The sequence below is a fragment of the Staurois parvus genome, unplaced genomic scaffold, assembly GCF_062004578.1.
Source record: "Staurois parvus isolate SC_StPar_1 unplaced genomic scaffold, SC_StPar_1.0 ptg001245l, whole genome shotgun sequence".
In the NCBI taxonomy this organism is placed as follows: domain Eukaryota; kingdom Metazoa; phylum Chordata; class Amphibia; order Anura; family Ranidae; genus Staurois; species Staurois parvus.
Window position 1 is genome coordinate 27,709 of NW_028319041.1, and position 16,322 is coordinate 44,030.

Below are 16,322 nucleotides of genomic sequence, written 5' to 3' on the forward strand. Positions count from 1 at the left end.
AAAATACTTCATTATGGCCACTAGATGGTGCTGTTGATCAAAGGAAATATTAATTATGTTGGACAGTGCCATCTAGTGACTATAATGTAGCATTGACTCTATGAAAAATATTCGACCTGGGGAGAATAAAAAGCAAATAACATTGATTTTTTTTTTTTTTTTTTTCCCCTGTGCCATGTTTTCTCAAACATCATGAAGATTACACCAAAACCTGGCAAGACATTTTTAAAAAAAATAAAAAAGTACTATGACTTCCTTTTTATTTTGTACATTGGTTCTGTGTGAATCGAATGTTGCTATGCTATTCTTTCTCCAGGTCGAATGTGTTTTATTCCGAAAAATAGCGTGAATCAGAAAAATACTGCATTATGGCCACTAGATGGTGCTGTTGATCAAAGGAAATATTAATTATGTTGGACAGTGCCATCTAGTGACTATAATGTAGCATTGACTCTATGAAAAATATTCGACCTGGGGAGAATAAAAAGCAAATAACATTGATTTTTTTTTTTTTTTTCCCCCTGTGCCATGTTTTCTCAAACATCATGAAGATTACACCAAAACCTGGCAAGACATTTAAAAAAAAAAAATTAAAAATTCTATGAGTTCCTTAATTTTTAATATATATTTGAAAAATCGCAGCGCTATTCGTCTTGTGAAACAGCATGTACATTGGTTCTGTGTGAATTGAATGTTGCTAGGCTATTCTTTCTCCAGGTCGAATGTGTTTCATTCCGAAGAATAGCATGAGTCAGAAAAATACTGCATTATGGCCACTAGATGGTGCTGTTGATCAAAGGAAATATTTATTATGCTCAACAGCTCCATCTAGTGGCTATAATTCGCATTAAACAATCTATCGGCCATAAAATAAATAAATAAAATAAGAACTAAATAAAAAAAACTCTCACTATAACCACCACCAAGAAAAGTCACACTTTCACCCTTGAAAGCAAAATTATTGGTAAAACCTTTTCTCTTATGAAACTCAAAACCCCTAAACCAACAATTACAAATAAAATATAAATTAATAAAATAAAAATTAATATATAAAATAAATGGTCCAAAATAACTCCAAAAATTATCCAAAATAACTTTTGGACACTAATTTTTGGATAGTTATTTTGGACTATTTATTTTATTTTTTTAAATTTTTATATTAATTTTATTCATTTATATTTTATATCGTTTGTAATTGTCGGTTTTGGGTTTCATAAGAGAAAAGGTTTTAGCTATAATGTAGCATTGATTCTATGAAGAATATTCAACCTGGGGAGAAAAAAAAGCAAATAATATTGATTTTTTTTTTTTTTTTTCTCCTCCCCCGTGGCATGTTTTCTCAAACATCATGAAAATTACACTAAAACCTGGCAAGACATTTTTAAAAAAAATACTATGAGTTCCTTTTTATTTTGAATATATATTTGAAAAATCGCGGCGCTATTCGTCTTGTGAAACAGCATGTACATTGGTTCTGTGTGAATTGAATGTTGCTAGGCTATTCTTTCTCCAGGTCGAATGTGTTTCATTCCGAAGAATAGCATGAGTCAGAAAAATACTGCATTATGGCCACTAGATGGTGCTGTTGATCAAAGGAAATATTTATTATGCTCAACAGCTCCATCTAGTGACTATAATTCGCATTAAACAATCTATGGGCCATAAAATAAATAAATAAAATAAGAACTAAATAAAAAAAACTCTCACTATAACCACCCCCAAGAAAAGTCACACTTTCACACCCTTGAAAGCAAAATTATTGGTAAAACCTTTTCTCTTATGAAACTCAAAACCCCTAAACCAACAATATCAAACAATATAAAATATAAATTAATAAAATAAAAATGAATAAAAAAAATTTAATAAAACAAATGGTACAAAATAACTTTTGGACACTGTTTGGATAGTTATTATACTATTTATTTTATTAATTTTTATATTCATTTTTTTATTTAATAATTTATATTTTATATTGTTGGTTTAGGGGTTTTGAGTTTCATAAGAGAGAAGGCTTTCGCTATAATCTAGCATTGACTCTGAAGAATATTCGAGCTGGGGAGAAGAAAAAAAAAAGCAAATATTGATTTTTTTTTTTTTTTTTTTTTTTCTGTGGCATGTTTTTTCAAAATACATGATTACACCAAAACCTGGCAAGACATTTAAAAATACTGAGTTCCTTTATTTTGAGTATATATTCGAAAAATCGCAGCGCTTAGTCTTGTGAAATAGCATGTACATTGGTTTTGTGTGAATCGGAGAAATACTGCATTGTGGCCACTAGATGGTGCTGTTGATCAAAGGAAATATTTATTATGTTCGACAGTGCCATCTAGTGACTATAATGTAGCATTGACTCTATGAAGAATATTCCACCTGGGGAGAAAAAAAAAAAAAGCAAATAATATCTTTTTTTTTTTCCGTGGCATGTTTTCTCAAGCATCATGAAGATTACACCAAAACCTGGCAAGACTTTTTTTTAAAAAAAATTACTATGAGTTCTTTTATTTTGAATATATATTCGACGCTATTGAAACAGCATGTACATTGGTTCTGTGTGAATCGAATGTTACTATGCTATTCTTTCCCCAGGTCGAATGTATTTAATTCTGAAGAATAGTGTGAATCAGAATTTTTGAGTTTGATCAACAGCACTAGATGGTGCTGTTGATCAAAGGAAATATTTATGTGCAACAGCTCCATCTAGTGACTATAATGTAGCATTGACTCTATAAAGAATATTCGACCTGGGGAGAACAAAAGCCTAATAACATTGATATTTTTTTTCTGTGGCATGTTTCTCTAACAACATGATTATACTGAAACCTGGCAAGACGGTTTTTTTTTTTTAAATAAAAAATACTGTGAGTACTTTTTATTCTGAATATATATGAAATATTTTTGAAAAATCGCAGAGGTATTCCTCTTGTGACTCAGCATGTACATTGGTTCTGTGGGAATCGAATATTACTTTGCTATTCTTTCTCCAGGATGAATGTTTTTTTGTTCATAAGAATAGCGTGCATCAGGAAAATAATCCTGCATCCACTAGGTCAGGGGTCTCCAAACCAAGCAAGGGGCCAGTTTACTGACCTTCAGGCTTTGGGGGGGCCGGACCGTGGTCAGTGGAAGGAGAAAATGCTCTGATACAGTGCCCCATCATTGGTGTCAGTGGGAGGAATAGTGCCCCGTCATTGGTGTCAGTGGGAGGAATAGTGCCCCGTCATTGGTGTCAGTGGGAGGAATAGTGCCCCGTCATTGGTGTCAGTGGGAGGAATAGTGCCCCGTCATTGGTATCAGTGGGAGGAATAGTGCCCCGTCATTGGTATCAGTGGGAGGAATAGTGCCCCGTCATTGGTGTCAGTGGGTGGAATAGTGCTGCGTCATTGGTGTCAGTGGGAGGAATAGTGCCCCGTCATTGGCGCCAGTGGGTGGAATAGTGCCCCCTCATTGGTGTCAGTGGGAGGAATAGTGCCCCGTCATTGGTGTCAGTGGGAGGAATAGTGCCCCGTCATTGGTGTCAGTGGGAGGAATAGTGCCCCGTCATTGGTGTCAGTGGGAGGAATAGTGCCCCCTCATTGGTGTCAGTGGGAGGAATAGCGCCCCATCATTAGTGTCAGTTGGTGGAATGGTGCTCCAAGGGCCAGATAAAGGCACGCAAAGGACCACATCTGGCCCCTGGGCCGCAGATTGGAGACCACTGCACTAGATGAAGCTGGAAATACTATGTTTGGCAGCACCATCTAGTGGCTACATTGTAGTATTTTTCTGGTTTGCTCTGTATACGGAACATTTGACCTGGAGAGAAAATAGCCTTGTAACATTTGATTTTTCATTTTGATGGCCTGTTCTCTCTATTTACATGGAGATTATGCTCAAAACTCGAGGACATTTTTAAAAAAAAAAAAACAAAATAAAATATGAATTCCTTTATGTTGTTGCTCAGCAGCATGAAATTAGTTTTTTTTTACCCCTTAATGAATCTGGTATATATAATAAAACAGAGCTATTCATCCTGTGAAACTGCATGTACATTGGTTTGGTGCAAATCAAATGTTATTTTCTCTCTAGGTGAAATGTTTTTTTTCATTCGTAAGAAGAGCATGAGTTGGGGAAATACTGCGTTATGACCACTAGATGGAGCTGATGATCATAGGAAATATGTTCTCCAGTTCCATCTAGTGGCTACAATGTATTATATTTCCCATTCACTATATTACTTGGAGAGAACATGTCCTCATAACGTTCAGTTTTGCTCCTATTTGTACAGAATGAAGTTTCATAGGATGAATGGCTCTGCAAATTGTTTATAAATACACCTCTGAATATTGATATTATTAACCACAGAGAAAGTGGTAAATCAGTCCAGCAAAGAGACACCCCAATCCAGCAAAGAGATGTCCCCATATATTGAACAAAGGGACATCCCAATCTAGCAAAGACATATCCTCATATATTGAGCAGAGACTACCCAATCCAGCAAAGAGACATCCCCATATATTCAGCAGAGACTTCCCAATCCAGCAAAGAGACATCCCCATTTATTGAGCAAAGAAATTTCCCAATCCAGCAAAGTGACGTCCCCATATATTGACCAAAGGGACATCTCAATCTAGCAAAGACATATATATTGAGCAGAGACTACCCAATCCAGCAAAGAGACATCCCCATATATTCAGCAGAGACTTCCCAATCCAGCAAAGAGACATCCCCATTTATTGAGCAAAGAAATTTCCCAATCCAGCAAAGAGACGTCCCCATATATTGACCAAAGGGACGTCTCAATATAGCAAATTCATATCCTCATATATTGAGCAGAGACTACCCAATCCAGCAAAGAGACATCCCAATCCAGTAAAGAGATTCCCCATATAGCAATGTGAATACAGCACCTGTGCCTGAGGCTAAGGGTGTTCCCATGCCATTCTCGATCCTGTGCCTGCTGGCCTCTCCCCCTGGTCTCCCTCAGCTCCTCCCCCTCTCACAGTTCAGCAGCAATTGTCGGAGTGCTGGAGTGGTGCTTCTGCTATCACCCAGGAGCCAGAAGATTTGGTTATTCATTGCGGGGGCTGGAGGGATAGAAGCGGGTGGAGGCAGTTGGGTAAAGGTACAAGTGCCAGGCCCCTCAGAACACCTGGACCCCTACATGTGTATGGGCTCGCCCCTGATGGCGGCCATGGCAAAACGCACCATGCATGTTTGGGTGCCATTAATTTTTGGTGCTCCACTGCACCACGTTTAAGGTGCCATTAAGTATGAATGACACCCAAACACACGTGGTGCGTTTGGAATCGTGCTTCTGCCCGCGATCCCAAATCTTCAGATGTGAACGGGATCTTATTGTATCAGGGGATCCAGTAGAGAGAATGGAGGTTACACTACAGGCATCAGGAAGTATGCCCCCAATGACTCTATGGAGCTGTGTGGTTGTGGCTGGAAGAGAATACACAGAGCTGTTATATTGCACCCCAATATGGTGGATCATTAAGGAGTATTTTGTACTTACAAAGGTTCAATCACCACTCTGATCGTGGCCAGGATAGGTGTCCAAGAAAGTCCTTCCACTAACCAACATTAGAGAGGAACCCCCCTTCTGGATGGAGGACTCCGTGTCCCAACCAGAAGCAAAAGTAATGATCTCCTCTCTTCAATGTACCCCTTGGTGAGTCCACACTGCCATTCACCCAATGCAGAACCGCCACCCTTTATCAGGGTCCCGTTCCATAAATCAGTCTAATGAAGGGTAGGGACCCTAAGTCCCCACCACTAACCCATTTCAGGGCCACTACCCTTTATCAGGGTCCCATTCCATCAATCAGTCTAATGAAAGGTAGGGACCCTAAGTCCCCACCACTAACCCATTTCAGGGCCACTACCCTTTATCAGGGTCCCATTCCATCAATCTGTCTAATGAAGGGTAGGGACCCTAAGTCCCCACCACTAACCCATTTCAGGGCCACTACCCTTTATTAGAGTCCCGTTCCATCAATCGGTCTAATGAAGGGTAGGGACCCTAAGTCCACACCACTAACCCATTTCAGGGCCACTACCCTTTATCAGAGTCCCGTTCCATCAATCAGTCTAATGAAGGGTAGGGACCCTAAGTCCACACCACTAACCCATTTCAGGGCCACTACCCTTTATCAGGATCCCTTTCCAACTGTCACTCTAATGAAGGGTCAGGGCCCTAAGTCCACTTTGCCACTGATGCATTTCTGGGACATTGCCTTTCATCATAGTCCATTTCCAACAGTCAATCTAATGAAGGGGTTGTGGCCCCAAGCGCCACACCACTAACCCATTTCATGGTCACTACCCTTTACCAGGGTCCCTTTCCATCAATCAGTCAAATGAAGGGTAGGGAACCTAGGTCCACAGCACCAGTGATGTGTTTCAGAGCCACTACCCTTTATCAGAGTCTCTTTCCATCTGGGACCTTCTAACGAAGGTCAAGGCCCGGAGTCCACACTGCTACTATAGGAAGGACTTTTCCAGGGAGCTATCCTCCTGTTATACTTGTCTCTAGCGCCATCTATAGGAAGGACTTTTCCAGGGAGCTATCCTCCTGTTATACTTGTCTCTACCTCCATCTATAGGAAGGACTTTTCCAGGGAGCTATCCTCCTGTTATACTTGTCTCTAGCGCCATCTATAGGAAGGACTTTTCCAGGGAGCTATCCTCCTGTTATACTTGTCCTGGCCGTGGTCATAGTGCCAATTGAACATGAGCACTCATGAGTCTTTATAAGAGGATAGTGGCCCAGAAACGTGTCAGGGGCGGTATGTTCTTGCACAGGGGTACGATGGAGAAAGGAGCTGGCTTACTTTTGGTTACGGCTCAGTTCTCCATCTAATAGGAGGGTCTTCTTTAGCGCCATCTATAGGAAGGACTTTTCCAGGGAGCTATCCTCCAGTTATACTTGTCTCTAGCGCCATCCATAGGAAGAACTTTTCCAGGGAGCTATCCTCCTGTTATACTTGTCTCTAGCGCCATCTATAGGAAGGACTTTTCCAGGGAGCTATCCTCCTGTTATACTTGTCTCTAGCGCCATCTATAGGAAGGACTTTTCCAGGGAGCCATCCTCCTGTTATACTTGTCTCTAGCGCCATCTATAGGAAGGACTTTTCCAGGGAGCCATCCTCCTGTTATATTTTTCTCTAGCGCCATCTATAGGAAGGACTTTTCCAGGGAGCCATCCTCCAGTTATACTTGTTTCTAGCGCCATCTACAGAAAGGACTTTTCCAAGGAGCCATCCTCCTGTTATACTTGTCTCTATCGCCATCTACAGGAAGGACTTTTCCAGGGAGCTATCCTCCTGTTATACTTGTCTCTAGCGCCATCTATAGGAAGGACTTTTCCAGGGAGCTATCCTCCTGTTATACTTGTCTCTACCTCCATCTATAGGAAGGACTTTTCCAGGGAGCTATCCTCCTGTTATACTGGTCTCTAGCGCCATCTATAGAAAGGACTTTTCCAGGGAGCTATCCTCCTGTTATACTTGTCTCTAGCGCCATCTATAGGAAGGTTTTTTCCAGGGAGCTATCCTCCTGTTATATTTGTGTCTAGCGTCATCTATAGGAAGGACTTTTACAGGGAGCTATCCTCCTGTTATACTTGTCCTGGCCGTGGTCATAGTACCAATTGAACCTGAGCACTCATGAGTCTTTATAAGAGGGTAGTGGCCCAGAAACGTGTCAGGGGTGGTGTGTTCTTGCACAGGGGTATGATGGAGAAAGAAGCTGGCTTACTTTTGGTTACGGCTCAGTTTTCCATCTAATAGGAGGGTCTTCTTTAGCGCCATCTATAGGAAGGACTTTGCCAGGGAGCCATCCTCCAGTTATACTTGTCTCTAGCGCCATCCATAGGAAGGACTTTTCCAAGGATCTATCCTCCTGTTTCTCTTTTCTCTAGTGCCATCTATAGGAAGGACTTTTCCAAGGAGCTATCCTCCTGTTATACAGTTGCAAGAAAAAGTATGTGAACCCCTTGGGATTACGTGGAGTTTTGCATGAATTGGGCATAAAATGTGCTCTGAACGTCATCTAAGTCACAACAATAGAAGAACACAGTCTGCTGAACATAATACTACACAAACATTAGATATTGCCATGGTTTAATTGCACATAACATGTAAACATTCACAGTGCAGGGAGGAAAAAGTATGTGAGGCCCTAGCTTAATGACTTCTCCCAGAACTAATTGGAGCCAGGAGTGAGCCGACCTTGACTCCAATCAGTGTGATGATATTGGATGTGTTGCTGACAGCTGTCCTGCCTTTAAAAAACACACACCTGTTTTGGCTTTACTGGTTTCAAGAAGCACTGTCTGATGTGAACCATGCCTCGCAGAAAAGAGCTCTCAGAAGACCTACGATCAAAAATTGTTGACTTGCATGAAGCTGGAAAGGGTTACTAAAGTATCTCCAAAAGCCTTGATGTTCATGTGTCCACGGTAAGACAGACTGTCTACAAATGGAGAAAGTTTAGCACTGTTGCTACTCTCCCTAGGCGGGGTCGTCCTGTAAAAATGACTGCAAGAGCACAGCGCAGAATGCTGCATGAGGTAAAGAAGAATCCCAGAGTGTCAGCTACAGACCTACAGAAATCTCTGGCACATGCTAACATTTTTGTTGACACATCTACAATAAGGAAAACATTAAACAAGAATGGAGTACATGGGAGGACACCACGGAGGAAGCCATTGCTGTCCAAAAAGAATATTGCAGCACGTTTGAAGTTTGCAAAAGAGCACCTGGATGTTCCACAGCACTACTGGCAAAATATACTATGGACAGATGAAACCAAGATTGAGTTGTTTGGGAAGAACACACAACACTATGTGTGGAGAAAAAAAGGCACAGCACACCAACATCAAAACCTCATCCCCACTGTAAAACATGGTGGAGGGAGCATCATGGTTTGGGGCTGCTTCGCCACCTCAGGGCCTGGATGGATTGTTGTCATTGATGGGAAAATGAATTCCAGAGTTTATCAAGACATTTTGCAGGAAAACGTACGACCATCTGTCCGCCAACTGAAGCTCCGCAGAGGACGGGTGATGCAACAGGACAATGACCCAAAGCATACAAGTAATTCAACAAAACAATGGCTGCAACAGCACAGAATACGCCTTCTGGAGTGGCCCAGTCAGAGTCCTGACCTCAACCCGATTGAAATGCTGTGGCATGACCTTAAGAGAGCGATTCACACCAGACATCCCAAGAATATTGCTACACTGAAACAGTTTTGTGAAGAGGAGTGGTCCAAAATGACTCCAGATCGTTGTGCAGGTCTGATCTGCAACTACAGGAAACGTTTGGTTGAGGTTATTGCTGCCAAAGGAGGGTCAACCAGTTATTAAGTCCAAAGGTTCACATACTTTTTCCTCCCTGCACTGTGAATGTTTACATGTTATGTGCAATTAAACCATGGCAACATCTAATGTTTGTGTAGTATTATGTTCAGCAGACTGTGTTCTTCTATTGTTGTGACTTAGATGACGTTCAGAGCACATTTTATGCCCAATTCATGCAAAACTCCACATAAACCCAAGGGGTTCACATACTTTTTCTTGCAACTGTACTTGTCTCTAGTGCCATCCATAGGAAGGACTTTTCCAGGGAGCTATCCTCCTGTTTTACTTGTCTCTACCTCCATCTACAGGAAGGACTTTTCCAAGGATCTATCCTCCTGTTATTCTTTTCTCTAGCGCCATCTATAGGAAGTACTTTTCCAAGGAGCTATCCTCTTGTTATACTTGTCTCTAGCGCCATCTATAGGAAGGACTTTTCCAGGGAGCCATCCTCCTGTTATACTTGTCTCTAGCGCCATCTATAGGAAGGACTTTTCCAGGGAGCCATCCTCCTGTTATACTTGTCTCTACCTCCATCTATAGGAAGGACATTTCCAGGGAGCCATCCTCCTGTTATACTCGCCTCTAGCGCCATCTATAGGTAGGACTTTTCCAGGGAGCTATCCTCCTGTTATACTTGTCTCTAGGGCCATCTATAGGACGGACTCTTCCAGGGAGCTATCCTCCTGTTATACTTGTCTCTAGGGCCATCTATAGGTAGGACTTTTCCAGGGAGCTATCCTCCTGTTATACTTGTCTCTAGGGCCATCTATAGGACGGACTCTTCCAGGGAGCTATCCTCCTGTTATACTTGTCTCTAGGTCCATCTATAGGACGGACTCTTCCAGGGAGCTATCCTCCTGTTATACTCACCTCTAGCGCCATCTATAGGTAGGACTTTTCCAGGGAGCTATCCTCCTGTTATACTCGTCTCTAGCGCCATCTATAGGAAGGTTTTTTCCAGGGAGCTATCCTCCTGTTATACTTGTGTCTAGCGTCATCTATAGGAAGGACTTTTCCAGGGAGCTATCCTCCTGTTATACTTGTCTCTGGCGCCATCTATAGGAAGGACTTTTCCAGGGAGCTGTCCTCCTGTTATACTTGTCTCTAGCGCCATCAATAGGAAGGACTTTTCCAGGGAGCCATCCCCCTGTCATACTTTTCTCTAGCGCCATCTATAGGAAGGACTTTTCCAGGGAGCCATCCTCCTGTCATACTTTTCTCTAGCGCCATCTATAGGAAGGACTTTTCCAGGGATCTATCCTCCTGTTATACTTGTCCTGGCCGTGGTCATAGTACCAACTGAACCTGAGCACTCATGAGTCTTTGTAAGAGCAATAGAAGCTTTATAATGTTGCTTTTTATTAACCTGATTTGTGCTATTTGGGGCATCTGCGATTTGTATTCCGATTCCCACGCGTCAGAATTCAATGGCCGAAGGACAATCATTCGTCAGTTTTGTATTTATTGCAAAATCAAACAAAATCATACGACAAAAAAAGTCAGTATAAATAACATGCAAATTATACAATCTCACTGGAATTAAAAATATGTTCCCTTAACACTAAGTATATTGAAGAGCGTGCGTTGTGTGTGATTTACCCTGCGACTAAGATTGAACGTCACATCTGCGTTTAATGAATTATGGCCAACACATCTGAAGAGTTGTAACACTGATGGTGACATTGTAACATTGGCGGTCGATGAGCCTCACTGAATGGGCACCGGCCTGCAATACTAGTGAAAGATTTCCATGTAACACGTATAGTATGTATTGTGTCTTTTGTACTTCTAAATTCTTCGATGACTTTTTCTTACGTTGCACACAGTAAAACATTATGCGGTTATTGAGGTTAGTGTTCTACATCAAAACACCAGCAAAAAAGAAACTCAGAAAAAAAAATAACTTGTTTCTATAAATCTTATAGTTAAATGTTGCCTGTAGGATAAGTATAACTCCACACGGGAGACAGGATTTATTTCGAAGTCAGTACAGGTATGGGGGGGAGGGGTGGGATTTCTTGTGCATACTACATACCCCATCATCCCCCTTGAAAAAGTATTCTTATCCCTTGAAATTTTCCAAATGTTAACATGTTACAACCAAAAACTGTAAATGTATTTATTGGGATTGGATGTGATAGACCGACACAATGTGGCACATAATTGTGAAGTGGAAGGAAAATGAGAAATGGTTTTCAACATTTGTGACCAATAAATCTGTGAAAAGTGTGGCGGCATTTGTATTCGGCCCCCCGGAGTCAATACTTTGTAGGACCGCCTTTGGCTGCAATTCCAGTCTGTTTGGGGATGTCTCTTTGCACATCTAGAGAGGGACATTTCTGCCCGTTCTTCTTTGCAGAATCGCTCAAGCTGTCAGATTGGATGGAGAGCGTCTGGGAACAGCAATTTTCAGGTCTGGCCACAGATTCTCCATAGGATTTGGGTCTGGACTGTGACTGGGCCATTCTAACACATGAAGATGCTTTGATCTGAACCATTCCATTATAGCTCTGGCTGGATGTTTTGGGTCGTTGTCCTGCTGGAAGGGGAACCTCCGCCCCGGTCTCAAGTCTTTTGCAGACTCGAACAGGTTTTCTTCTAAGATTGCCCTGTATTTGGCTCCATCCATCTTCCCATCAACTCTGACCAGCTTCCCTGTCCCTGCTGAAGAAAAGCATCCCCACCACATGATGCTGCCACCACCATGTTTCACGGTGGGGATGGTGTGTTCAGGGTGATGTGCAGTGTTAGTTTTCCGCCACACATAGCGTTTTGCTTTTAGGTCAAAAAGTTCAATTTTGGTCTCCACTGACCAGAGCCCCTAAAGCTAGATTTGTGAAGCGCACGACTAATAGTTGTCCTGTGGACAGATTCTCCCACCTGAGCTGTGGATCTCTGCAGTTTCTCCAGAGTTCCCATGGGCCTCTTGGCTGCTTCTCTGATGAATGCTCTCCTTGCCCGGCCTGTCAGTTTAGGTGGGCGGCCATGTCTTGGTAGGGTTGCAGTTGTGCCGTACTCTTTCCATTTTCGGATGATGGATTGAACAGTGCTCCGTGAGATCTTCAGAGCTTGGGGTTTTTTTTTTTTGTAACCTAATCCTGTTTGAATCTTCTCCACAACTTTATCCCTGACCTGTCTGGTGTGTTCCTTGGCCTTCATGATGCTGTTTGTTCACTAATGTTCTCTAACAAACCTCTGAGGGCTTCACAGAACAGCTGTATTTATACTGGGATTACATGACACACAGGTGGACTCTATTTACTAATTAGGTGACTTCTGAAGGCAATTGGTTCCACTAGCTTTTAGTTAGGGGTATCAGAGTAAAGGGGGCTGAATACAAATGCACGCCACACTTTTCACATATTTATTTGTAAAAAGTTTTGAAAACCATTTCTCATTTTCCTTCCACTTTACAATTAAGTGCCACTTTGTGTTGGTCCATCACATCCAATCCCAATAAAATACATTGACGTTTTAGGTTGTAACATGACAAAATGTGGAAAATTTCAAGGGCTGTGAAGACTTTTTCAAGGCAATGTATGTTCTGGAACAATGTATCCATTACCATTGCATTGGATTTTCTTATGTATGTATTAATGCCTTGATGCTGACATCTAGTGGAAATTCGATGTAACCGCAACTTGTTATTTCGATGTGTGTTAATGGTATGATCCAGCTACACTGTATGTTGGGGATAGTTAGTTTAGTCCTTTAGATAGACCTCTCCTTTCTTCTTAGTGGGCTGCTAGCCTTCTTATGGGGCTTTCAGATTACTGTCTCTTTACACGTTAACATCCCATATACTGCAATTTAAGATGTTGGATTAAATTGCTGTGTCTTCTAGGATAAATAAGCTGCCTGTGGAGGGCGCCTGTTCAGCTGGTGACCATACTATCCGAATAAACTGAGGTCTAAAGGGGGTATGTCAATGCATAATCACCCTATGTAATGGAGGCAGGCATGTTTGAAGTCCAGCCTGGGTGGCAACTGTCTCCTTCTATTGATACAGTGGAGGAGTGAGTGTCACCACCCAGGGACAGGAGGGGTGTTGTTTCAGGATAGCCAGATTAAAAGAAAGAAAAACCTCAATTAGGGTCGTACTCCACCACGAGCATACATCTAAGCCACAGTTGCATTTATTAGAGACAGATGAACGGCTGCTGCTGTTGGCAGTGTATGACAAAAAGAAAATGAATGCAGCCACCCCCTCTATGCTGCAATCAGAGGCGTCCCGAGGCAGTTGTGGGGGCTGCACGCCGCACCGGGTGACACCTACCACACGGGGTGACACCGGACCCGCTCCACGAAATCCTGCGGGGATCGTCGGCTTTCTTTACAACTTACCTTTTCGTGGAGCGGGTCCGGTGTCACCCAGTATAGGTTGCATGCCGACGATCCCCGCAGGATGGTTCAGATCTGCGGATTGAGCATAATGGATCGGAGTCTGATTTATTATGCTCAATCCACAGATCTGATCCATTTTGCGGGGATCGTCAGAGGGGTGTCACCAAGTGTTATCGCACCAACCCTAGAGACGCCCCTGGCTGCAATATATTACTTTTTTATCTTTGGGTTTAGATTCACTTTAAAATCACATGCTTTCAGAGTGTCTGGAAGTGTATTGGGGAAAGAGGCTCCAGTACTGTTAAATTAAATTGCTTGACCACTATCCCTCTGAAATTGTGCATTGCACTTGCGGACCACAGTTGGCTTATTGTACCCTCCCCTCAGTGTCCATATATTGGGATCCAAAGGATGTGATATCATTCCAAGGAGCATTTAGTGTGGAGATGAATATATCAGGGCACAGAAGAAAATCTAAACACATATCTGCGTATAGTTCTCTGAGGACAGCAGGGGAAATGGAAAATGTGTGCAAACTTGCTTGATTTGCCAGGATATGTTAAGTACATGTTGCATGTTCTCCTTGTGCTTGTTGTGGGTTTCTTTTGAGTACTCTGATTTCCTCCCACACTCTACAGAAATGTAGGAAGGTTAACTGACTCCTGTCTAAAGGGGCCCTAGTATGTGAGATAGGGAATTTAGATTGTAGGTTCCTTGAGGGTAGGGACTGATGTAGACTGTAAGCTCTTTGCAGGAGTGGGCAAACTGCGGCTCTCCAGCTGTTGTGGAACTACATTTCCCATGAGGCATTGCAAATATTACAAAACTGACAGTTACAGCTATGACTTGCAGAGGCATGATGGAACCTGTAGTCCTGCAACAGCTGGAGAGCCGCAGTTTGCCCACCCCTGCCTTAGGGGAACAGGACTGATGTAGATTTCAAGCTTCCTGGAGGTGGGGACTGATGTCGCTAGTATGCTCCTTGGGGATGGGAACTAATGTAGATTGCAAACTCCTTGTGGGCAGGACCTAATGTAGATAGTAAGCACCTTGAGGGCAGGGACTTATGTAGACTGTAAGCTCCTTGGGGGCAGGAACTAATGTAGATAGTAAGCTCTTTGAGGGCAGGGACTGATGTAGACTGTAAGCTCCTTAGGGGCAGGAACTAATGTAGATAGTAAGCTCTTTGAGGGCAGGGACTGATGTAGACTGTATGCTCCTTGGGGGCAGGACCTAATGTAGATCGTAAGCTCCTTGGGGGGCTGGAACTAATGTAGATAGTAAGCTCTTTGAGGGCAGGACCTAATGTAGATAGTAAGCTCCTTGGGGGCAGGAACTAATGTAGATAGTAAGCTCTTTGAGGACAGGGACTGATGTAGACTATGCTCCTTGTGGGCAGGAACTAATTCAGATAGTAAGCTCTTTGAGGGCAGGGACTGATGTAGACTATGCTCCTTGGGGGCAGGACCTAATGTAGATGGTAAGCTCCTTGAGGGCAGGGATTGATGTAGATTGTAAGCTCCTTGGTGGCAGGGACTGATGTAGATTGTTAGGTCCTTGGGGGCAGTGACTGATGTAGATTGTAAGCTCTTTGGTGGCAGGCACTAATGTAGACTGTAAGCTCCTCATGGGCAGGGACTAATGTAAAAAAATAGTATGTAAGGATTTAAATTGGTGGCACTATACAAATATCTGTATGCATAAAACTGCCCATGTTGCTTTGCCCCCAGTTCCAGCTATTCCAGAGAACAGCCCCCATACCTGTATTCACTTCATCACCCCACTGCTCACAGTTGACCACGCCCCCCCCCCTCCCCCACAGCCTTTCTGCGTCTCATTCTATAAGCCTTTAGCAAAGCCTATTATTCAAACTGCATTTTCCTCAAACGTTAAAAGCCACACGTTAACTTTCTATAGATTAAAACCCTAACCGGAGGTCCTAATGGAAAAATCCGCAGACCGTGGTTTTGTAATAATGAGTCGATCGATTGGGGGAATCTGATCTGCGTCTACAACAGCGGTTGAAAATGCCTCACGACAAGACGACGCTGGACACACACAAAAACTGGACTAAAAATACCTGAGTGGCAAGCCTAGAACGCCTGGGGACGAGGGAACGGCTGTTAAAGTGAACCTGTCACCTGCCGTAAAGGAGACCATTGCGGTAGTCGGCCTGTTGGTTGTCTGGCGGGGAACGATGGAGAGGAATATACAACACTGCCAGCTCCTGGTTAAAGAAGCCGGATAAAGCTCCATCCCATATATTGGCTTCCTTCATTGCCTAAAGTGACAGGTACACTTTATGGGGGGGGGACATTACAACCAGTGAAGAGGAGGAGGTGTGGGTCATATGGCTGATCGCCTACACAGTGACTGTTGGGTGGTGTTGGTTTTGTCAGGATCGTAATGACCCTGCGCTCTGACTTGCTGCTGTCTTGGCTGCTCTCTGTTGGAGGAAGCTCCTCAGTTTCGCGCTGGGGAAGTAGACCGGCGGCTGCTGCAACGTGGCCAGTCCAGCCTCCTGAAGCCACGGCATTTTGAGGCAGTCTGACGCAGAGGGACGCCCCCTATAAAAAAAAAAATAATTAAATATCGATGCATGAAATTCCAAGAAAGTATAACATTT

The 16,322-nt window shown here is 42.9% G+C and overlaps 1 protein-coding gene across 1 annotated transcript in view; it reads right to left on the reverse strand.

The window, feature by feature from the left end:
• Positions 1 to 10,797: 10,797 nt before the first annotated feature.
• The window catches only part of LOC149437918 (obscurin-like), a 138,915-nt gene continuing 133,390 nt past the window's right edge, over positions 10,798 to 16,322 (reverse strand). The window contains exon 26 of the mRNA XM_089660485.1: positions 10,798 to 16,263. Coding sequence (XP_089516611.1) covers positions 16,092 to 16,263 — 172 coding nt within the window. The 3' untranslated portion in view covers positions 10,798 to 16,091. The remainder of the gene's footprint in view (positions 16,264 to 16,322) is intronic.